General features: G+C 30.3%; 1 protein-coding gene across 1 annotated transcript; it reads left to right on the forward strand.

The window, feature by feature from the left end:
• Window positions 1-4,694: 4,694 nt before the first annotated feature.
• MYB118 (myb domain protein 118) lies at window positions 4,695-7,068 on the forward strand. The gene is made up of 3 exons (XM_018118945.2): window positions 4,695-5,353; window positions 5,500-5,626; window positions 6,478-7,068. The coding sequence occupies exons 1-3, from the start codon at window positions 4,695-4,697 to the stop codon at window positions 7,066-7,068; spliced, it is 1,377 nt and encodes a 458-aa protein (XP_017974434.1).
• The last annotated feature ends 3,319 nt before the right edge of the window (window positions 7,069-10,387 follow it).

A 10,387-nucleotide genomic window follows, 5' to 3' on the forward strand; every position in this document is an offset into this window, starting at 1 on the left:
GGTTGCTACTCTTTTCGTATTTTCTGTCGTCAGGAATGAGCAATTAGTTTGTCTCCTCTGCTGCTTCGGTTTGTCGTCCAAGTGGACCCTCAATTCTCCTCTTTCCCCTGCTTCTTCCAGATTGCCTTTTCAGTTGGAGGATGTTTCTCACTTCTGCCCCTTTATTAATCCTAAAATCGTAAAATCTTATTGAAAATCGAACCTTACTAATATAGCACTATTTACGAACTACATGAATCTGTTATTAGTTTACAAAAAAGAAGTTGATTAAAGTGATGAAGGGTGTGTTGAATGTAAGGAGGATAAAAGTTTGAGTTTTGTAAATTCTAAGTTTTTAAAATATTATATATGATAATAATATTTATCTAGGGTATTCTAAGGGTGATATCGAAACTTACTGGAATCTGAAATTGAGTATTAAAAGCATTATCTGAATTTGTCTTATAACTAAATATAAGGTATCCGAACTATAATTGAGTTGAATGTCGTGGATACTCATATAATAACTCATTTACATTTTTAATCCAAACGGAGTGTTAATTATTATTCACTTTACAAAAGAGAATTAAAAAATCAAAAGTAGAGTGAATACGATTTTGAAGGACATTTGTCCCCATCAATTTCATTAAGTCTATTAATTAGTGACATATTAAGTGAAATTTTAAATCATATAACAAAGTCATAATGTTTCAAAAAGTTCTTGAGCTATTTTAAAAAATTCAAATAAATTTTTATTCTTCTATTATAAAATCAAGCCTTATGTTTTTATTTTAAATCAAATAGATCTTTATGATTAATTGTTGATTAATTATCATTAATTAAAATAATGTCATTAATTTTTATACTCACGTGATGCTGACGTGGAAGATGAAATTATAATAAGATCATGTTATTATTCATTATGATATATGAGTATACTATGTGGCATAAAAAATGAAAAACGTCATTTTATTAGTCAATAGTTAATTATAAGGATTTATTTGATTTAAATAAAAATATAAAAATTTGATCGAACAAATAAAAAAATAAAGATTTACTTAAATTTTTTAAAATAATTTAAAATATTTTCTTGGGTATTACATCTATAACAAATTACAAAAATTTGGTGGGAGGGCTACCATATGGCATCCTTCCAAGTCCCACCTAAGTTGTTTTTTTTTTTTTTTAAATATCTTTTTTATTTCTTTTTTTTCTTCAAAAAAGTTGAGTGGAAGAGATGTCATGCGGCATCCACCTAATTCAAATGTTAAGCTTATTTGATTCAAAATAAAAATATAAAAACTTGATTGAATGTAAAAAAATTTTTATTTGAATTTTTATGGATAATTTAAGAGTTTTTTTCTAAAGTATTATGTTTTCTAAAATTTAATGATTTTGAAACATATGTGAGATGAACAAGGTGAGACGATCATAATGCAATAAAATATTCACCTACCCCCCTCAATTTATCCTTTTTGTAACCAAATAAATAAATAAAGATATAATATCTAAAAAGTCTACAAATTATTTAAAAAAATTTAAATAAGTCTTTATACTTTTATTGTATTTAATCAAATTTTTATATATTTATTTTGAGTCAAATAAATAAATGCATAATATATAAAAAAAACCCTTAAACTATTAAGAAAAATTCAAATAAACTCTTACACTTTTATTATCTTCAATCAAGCTCTTATATTTTTATTTTAAGCCAAATAAATCTTTATATTTTTATTTTGAGTTAAATAAACTTTTATAACTAATAACTGATTCAGTTAAAATGTCATTTGTTATTCATGTCGCTTAGCCTTGACGTGATATATTAATATATTATAATTGATAATGATGTAATATGTTGATTTATTGTAATTAATGATGATGTAATATGCTAATTTGACATAATAACTTAATTATGTGACATTTTTCATTCTTCACAATAATGCTATGTCGGTATTATGTGGATATAAAATGATAAGTAGTATTTTGACTAATGAAAATTAGTCAATAATTAATTATAAACACTTATTTAATTCAAAATAAAAAAAATAAAAATTTAATTAAACGTAATAAAAAATAAAAATTTATTTAAATATTTTTACCTATTTTAAGAGTTTGTTTGAACAATATCACATTGGTGCCCAACACTCGAGCCATGGGGTTAAACTTGAACCATTGGTTCGAACTTCGTACCCATGACATTGTAATTTTAGAAAACATAGTCTCAGCCAAAAAGACAACCTAGGCAGCCATACAAAACACGTGACAATTCCTACAAGAGTTGTTGGAATTTGGAAACTGACTCTGGCTAATCAATTTGGACGGTATCCCACGTTTTAATTTTTTTTTGTATAATTTCATTTTCGATATTCTTTACATATGGATTCATCTATCTTCAAGTTAAAAGAATTTTGATGCAACATTTTCCAGCTAAGAATTAGATTTACTGCTACAATAATGTAGATAAAGAAATATCAAATTACCAAAATTTTTACTTTTAAAAGACAAATTTAGTCCCTATTTATCTAATAGATATTAATTTTTTTTACTTAATCAAATGGATTTATTCTATTATATACAAAAAGATTGATACAAAGTCAGATTTGTGTTATAATTAGACAGATCAAAAACAAATTTACCAGCATCCCAGTAAAGAACTATTTGAACACTTTACAAAACAAAACATAAATTAGATATTAAATTACTAAAATTTTGACGTTCAAACTACGAATTTAATTCGCACCTGAGCATTTGACTCATTGGTTGATATATGATCTCTTTGCTTAAAGAATAAAGTTTGAATCACTTCTTTTTCAATTATGAAAAAAAAAAAACCTACGAATTTAGTTTTTTCTCAATCAAATAGATTCATTTTCATTATGTATAAAAAATTATATAAAAACAGGTTTTATATCAAAACTAAGCAGAAGATAGATAGCTACCAACATCCCAATAAAAACCAGTTTGAATATTAATTTTACAAAACAAAACAAAAAAGGATATTAAAATGACCAAAATTTTGACTTTCAAAAGACGAATTTAGTCTATATTTATAAAAGGAACACATTAAAACCTAGTCATTATTGTTCTTAAGACTACGGTAAATTTAATGAAAATTTGTATTTATAACTTGGTAACAAAGTTTTTGCTTCTCACACACTTCAACAACCCAAGTCTTGGAGTGAAAGAAGCAAAAAATTGGAGTGACAATAGAACTAGAGGTGACATCCCAAATCCAACACGTAACTGTAAATTCCTTCGTCTTCTTCTTCTCTTTTTTTTTTTTTTTCAAATTTATATTCAACAGAATTTTGGCACAAATTAAATAGAAATTTATTGAGGGTCATTTATTAGGCTTAAAATGGAAAAGCATTAAATGTTCAGTTACAAAAGGGGAGAAGTGCTTTTAGTGTTAATCCTTGACACATTGCCAATTTCATTAGTCATGGCCTTCAACACCAACCCCTCCCCAGGTTTCGACCTAACCATTCCCTTATAAGGACAAAACTTATGGTTTCAATAACCTTTGTTTCAAATTACTTTACTACCCCTTACTACCAAAACAAACAAAAACCCACATTTTTTTTTGGTTTACCTACCCCGTACAGTGATGAGGAACCAAAATAGTGACAAGTGAGAGTGATCGTTATTTTTTAATTTTTAATTTTTTATTATTATATAAATAAAAATTTATAATCTTTTAATCACTCTTTTATATAAAATCTTGAATCCGTCACTGTTTCATATATACATAGACATGTAATTCATGAAAATTTACTATTTATGACTTAAGGATCTTATCTTAGTTTTTTGGGTTCAAAAGTTCATAATATATACTTAATTTTTCATTTGTTGTCCCAAGAATTAAAAGAATGAAGTTAGTGTTAATGGAGGATTTGACTACACTTGACATATTCTTTGGCTTTGGTTGAGAAAATAGTACAAGAGGATTCATAAAGAAGAGGTACCCAAAATTTGTTCGCTCACAATTAGTTGGCAATTATAAAGGCTTAGAGCAACAACGCATTGAAAGAGGGTATTGAAGACAAAGGCGAAAATCAACATGCAAAAATGAGCACACCCCTAAAATAGCCAAACTCTCTTGAATTCAATGGGGCCCCACAACACAAAAGAGAAGAGTGAAAGAGTGACCCCACCTTGAGCAAATCCTCTTCCACAATCACAACCGTTTGATTGGTCCTAAAATTTGTATAATCTTAGCTTTTGATGCCCATTAAAGGGCTCTAAATTTGACAAGAAAAAGAAAGGAGATGAACCCAAAAGAAGAGAGAAAAGGGAAAAGGAAAAATGATGGGGTTGAGGGCATTTTTTGGCTTGAAAAGAATCGAAGGACCTCTCCATGTCTTCCACGTATCGTCTCAATTTGTCCGAGAATTTTCCCTAAAATACAAATCCTTATAACGAACTAATGATTAACTGGTCCCTTTTGCCCTTTGCAACACTTAGGCTTTGAAGCTTAACAGTCACAATCAACTTTCAATATCAACCCTTGCCTTGCCATTTCATCAATGGCCTAGAATGTTGCCACGTATTCAAAGCCTTTCTTTGCTCTCTTCTTTCCTTTCGTTTTTATTTCTCCAATTATAAAAAGGCCCATAGGAATATAACCCATTAAAAACCATTTATAAACCATTATAACCCTTTCAAAAACATTAAACCACCCTCCCCTTTCTTGAGCTTCTCTTTCTCTCGACTGCATGGAGTTTGAAACAAGCCTGAGAGAGGATTTCCCTTTCCTTTCAAACCTTTTCTCTGATAATTCTCCCCTGAAACCTGACTTCGGAAATGGTTTTCCCTTGGATGGTTCTTCCTCTTCCAAAGGGTTGCTTCACAACTTTATCCTTCCTGATCATAATCACTACTCCCCCAGTGTCAACAATGGTTCTCTCTTGAATCCATACCATTTTCATCAATTTCCCGCTGAAGGGTCATCAAGGAATCCCTTCTTCGGGTTTTCCTCGACATGCACCGATGCTTTCGAGCCTTATGTCAATGGATTTTCTAATGATCTCAATGCTTACATCCCTTCCTTGCCTTTTGCACCAGATGGTGTCAATAACAATGGCTTTTTGCAGGGTTTTCAGAGTGAAGGCTGCTGGGATTTTTCTCAGAAAGTTCCACCTCAACCCCTGCAGCCTGAAACTCAGACTACTTATCAGCCTCTGATTTTTCAGGATCAACATGGAGCGGTGACTGCTAAGGTGGCTGATGAAGTCTCATGCGTCACCGGAGATCAAAATGGGTATCAGGACAAAGTTGATCAGAAGAAGAACAAAAGGTTCCTAACCAGGAGATGTTCCAAAGCTCCTAAGAAATCTAATATCATCAAAGGCCAATGGACTCCTCAAGAGGACAGGTAACACACACACACACACAAATTTCTGTTAGTTTATTTGTCTTCTAGGAAAATTCATTTTGTTATATCGTACTTGATTAGGGTTTTGAGTTTTGTTGTTTTAGTTATATCTATGAAGATCTGATTATGCCAATCTCTTTTCCTAGACTGCTAGTGCAGTTGGTAACAAGGCATGGAACCAAGAAATGGTCTCTGATTGCAAAGATGCTGAATGGGAGAGTGGGAAAGCAGTGTAGAGAGAGATGGCATAACCATCTAAGGCCTGATATCAAGGTTGGTTTTTTTTACCATATTTTTCCCTTTCCTTTCCTTCTTTTATCTCCCATTTAGACATTAACCATACACATATACATACATGATCATGTGTATATTCTTACATACCTGTGTATGTATGTATTGTGTACATACGCGTGTATACTTTTTTGTTATATATACATTCATGCATACTTATATATCCATACATTGTATGCATACATGGCCATGTATATAGTATTTCACTTTTTTTTTGATTTTGAGAATTTTATGTATAGTATTGTTTTCATTGACACGCGGTGATAAATGAATGAAAGTTAACACGTCAGATTTTTTGTTATTGTTATATATCTGTTGACTCGTTTTGTAAAGTACTTGAATACTTACCATGTTAATCACTTGTCCTTATCTGCATGACAACGCATTCTCATGCATGCTGATGTGTGCTAGGTTGGACCGGGATTTTATTTAATTAGATCTTATCATCAAAATAAATTGTGAAATCCAAAGTTAACTAAACGAGACTAATGTCCATATATAGGTGTTTCTGAAGATAAGCACGACCAATTCATTCTCTTACAAAAATTTTATAATTTTGAGGAAGGAGATGATTATAAATATTAAACCTTGTTTTATCAATGTATATACAATCCATTGTGTTGGACAAAAAATTTCATGCCTTAAAGTTCAATTAGTATAACCATGCATGTAATTGGACATGCATTATTCCTTTGGTAGGACAAATTATGTCTAATTTAAATGACATTATTTATTTATTTATTTTATATAATCCTGGAAAAAGCAAGTAGATTATTCTGATAATTCACCCTTTTTCTATTGCATGCAACAAAAATGCCTTGCTGTGTTTGCAGAAGGATTCGTGGAGCGAAGATGAAGATAGGATTCTGATTGAAGCACATAAAGAAATAGGGAACAAGTGGGCTGAGATTGCCAGGAGACTACCAGGACGCACCGAGAACACTATAAAGAATCACTGGAATGCAACCAAGCGAAGGCAATACTCAAGGCGCAAAGGCAAAGACTCCAACCCCAAGGGCGCCCTTTTGCAAAGCTACATCAAGTCTGTGAGTTCAACCTCGACCCGAAAGGACAAAGGGAAAAGGGTCATGGAAGCCAATGCTCAGATGCTGATAAACAACAACCCAGCAGCAACAAATCCGCAAGTAGTTCAAGTCCAAAGCTCAGATTTCAACCCAAAGGATTGGCCAGTTGCGGTTTACAATGCCCAAGCTGATCATCATCAGCCCATGAATTTCTCTTTCGACGCAAGTGTTTTCGGTGAAAGCTGCACCGCCAGCTTTGAATCGATGCTCGAAGAGGTTCCTTCTGGTTCTGTTGTTGAAGAGAGCAATGCCGTCATGGATTTTGAGCTGCCCCTGGAAATGGATTCCGCGAAGAAGGAGCTGGATTTGCTGGAGATGATCTCTCAAGGAAATCTCTAATTAGCTGCTTGCAAATTGCTAAAAAACAAACCTTCTTTAATTTGGATAAAAACAAAAAGTATTTTAGCGAGAAAATGAGGGTGTAATTAAGTAACAAACAAGGTTACATACATGCACGCCATTTTCTCGTGACTATATCTATATAGGGTTTATAAGTACTTTAATTTGCTTGTTAAGGTTTGTGTGTTTTTAAGTTATGTCGTGGTTTAATTTGTGTAATGTTTCGTATGTTTTTTATATATATATATATATATATAAATAATGTTGGTGTTTTTCTTTAATTAGTCACATGAAAAATGTGCCAAACCTTTAATTAGTTTCTCGTTTTCTTACCGGATAATAGAGCATTAATATTTAATTTAACGATTCTCTCGTAAATTTAATAGCTGCATGTGTACGGAATTAGCGCTAGGGTCCATCAATGTTTCTTTAGGGAGCGTATCAATTTTATTAGTATAATTATTAGTTCAATTTAAACTCATGCGGGATGATAGTTTCATTTTACATTTAGAATAAAAACAACAACAACATAATATAGTGTGTGATAAAAATTAACTTGGAAAAATATTTAAAAATCCTAACAATTAAAAAAAATAAAGGAATAATATTTAAGAAAGTCCCTAAATTATTAAAAAAAATTCAAATAAGCCTTTATATTTTTATTATATTCAATCAAGCCCTAAACTTTTATTTCGAGTCAAATAAGTCCTTATGATTAATAATTGATTTGATCAAAACCTTATTTGTTATTTTATACCACATAGTGCCGACGTGACATGTTAACATGTCATAATTGATGATGATGTGGCATGCTAATATAACATGAAACATAACAATATGATATTTTTCATTTTTCACATCAACGTTATGTTAGTGTCATGTGAATATAAAATGAGAAGTAACATTTTGACTAATGATAATTATTCAACCATTAGTTATAAAGGCTTGTTTGATAAAAAAAAAAGTATAAGGGCTTGATTGAATGAAATTAAAGAATAAGAGTTTATTTGAATTTTCTTAAATAGTTTAGAGAGTTTTTGAGCGTTATGCCCAGAATAAATAATTTGATGAGAGTATATAATTTTTTTTTCTTGATCAAAGGAGACATTTTATTAACATCAAAGTCTACTACAAGCATGTGAACCAGTTTGGTAAAAAAAGTCTTAAGAGGAAAAGAAAACACAAATAAAAAATAATGAAAAACCCATAAATCCAAAATTTTGAGGATAACAATTGACAGCATTTAGGCTACTATCAAATATAAAACATTTCTGATCTGTCCACTCCATATTTAGTTAAAGAATCAATGTAAATATTAGTTTCTTTGAAGGTACGTACAAAAACAATATCTAAAGACTGTCAATTTCATTTATTCTATGATCTTGCATGTTTGTTGCACATCCAACAAATTGTCATTTTAGAATCAAACTCCACATAAGAATCTATTGCCTCACTCGAGATGATGCATTGAGTCACTAGGGAGCGATTTTGATTGCCATTACTTCACCAGAGAATTAGAATACTGTACTTCAAGCATATAAAGAAAATTACAGTCACCGAACCTATTGAGTCTCTTGAAACCACTCTGCATCCTGCAATTTCAAGTTTACCTTTGGTAGAACCGTCAATATTAAATTTAAGCTCATCTTCCTTAGGATGAATCATGCAACTCCTATTTTAAATTTGATAACATGACTCACAGATAAGGAAACCTATCGGTTTGACCACAGCCTAAATTCATCAAGACTACCATTATATTCAATTGCTTTTATCCAGCACATTGACCTCATGATCATAAATAGAATTTCATCACCATCCCAAGCTTTATTATTAAACAAAACATAGTTCCTTACAATCTATAAAGACTGGAAAGCAGCACCACAAACTACTAACTATCTTTCTTTCAAGGTACCAAACAACATAATATCCTCACAAGACTTCATAAAACTTTTCACAAAATTAAGAGCAACCTAGAGTAATCCCAACCATTTAAAAGTAGAACTTTAAACAATCTAAGTCAAACATCATGAAATAAGATTATGATTGCCATCTTCCTCACATAGCCACATCAATTACATAAACATCATTTTCTTGAAATTAACACCTCAAGATTTCAAAAATTTTTTCCCTAGGATGCAATTCAAGATAGCCAACGACAAGAGTTTTAACTTTTGATAGATATTTCCAAATTGAGTGAAACCATACATGTTGTCTCTAAGGTACTACATGATGATCCATGGTTGTTGTCAACTTCTTTACCGAGAAAGACTCTTTGCCATCAAGCTCCCATATCAATTTGAACCCTTTATCCTCATCAAAACAAACATCCTTAGATTGATAGATCAAAGTTCCTCAAAGAGATCTTTTCCCTTTGAAAGAGTTGTCCTTGAAATTGTAAATCCCATATCCTATGCATGATGGTTCAAGGCCTCAACTATTCGCATCTCCTTCCCAAAAGCTAAAGAGAATAGTCTTGGAAGCGAAATATTCAATGAGACATTCTTTTATTGAAATTAAAAAAATTATTAAAATTTTATTTTTCTAGCTTTTTGAGATGTAAAATTTTTATGTATTTTAAATGGCTAATACAAAATCAACAATAAAAATTTTTAATTCAAATAAATCAACTATCACATAAAATAAAGGCAACATAACAATATAATATAAATTTTAAATTAAAGTAAAAAAGTCTGTAAATTTTAAAACAATAATACCTAATTGTTGAATACTTATTGCAAACCGTAAATGAGGCTCACGGCATTATTAAGATAATAACATAATAGATTTCTTGTGTATTATTTGAAGAAAAATTAAAGTTAAAGGAAGAAGGAAGAAAGAGCAAATGAGAAAGAAAAATTCAAAAGTAAATATTATACATTGAAAAAGAAATAATTCATTTTATATATAGGAAAAAAATTATTAAAAATCATTAAATATGTTGATTGAAAATAAGAAAAATAAGTGAGAAAAAAATAGTTATTGGAGATGATTAAATACATATGACCGTTAGTTGATTGGAAATAATATAGTATTCTAGAAATTAAAAAGTGATAGAAAATTGAGATTTATTAAACATATAATTAAGAAAATGAGAAAATAAGTAATTTTATTAATTATTTTTTATTTTTATATATTTTTTATATAATTAATTATATTATAAAATTATAGGACTTTCCCAAATTGGGGACCTATAGCCCTCGTTTGGGTGGCTTCACCTAAGGGTCGGCCTTGGAAATAAGAAAAATAAGTGAGAAAAAAATAGTTGTTGGAGATGATTAAATATTTATGACCGTTAATTGATTGAAAATAATATAGCATT

Source organism: Theobroma cacao, chromosome 4 (assembly GCF_053813885.1).
Source record: "Theobroma cacao isolate CCN51 chromosome 4, ASM5381388v1, whole genome shotgun sequence".
In the NCBI taxonomy this organism is placed as follows: domain Eukaryota; kingdom Viridiplantae; phylum Streptophyta; class Magnoliopsida; order Malvales; family Malvaceae; genus Theobroma; species Theobroma cacao.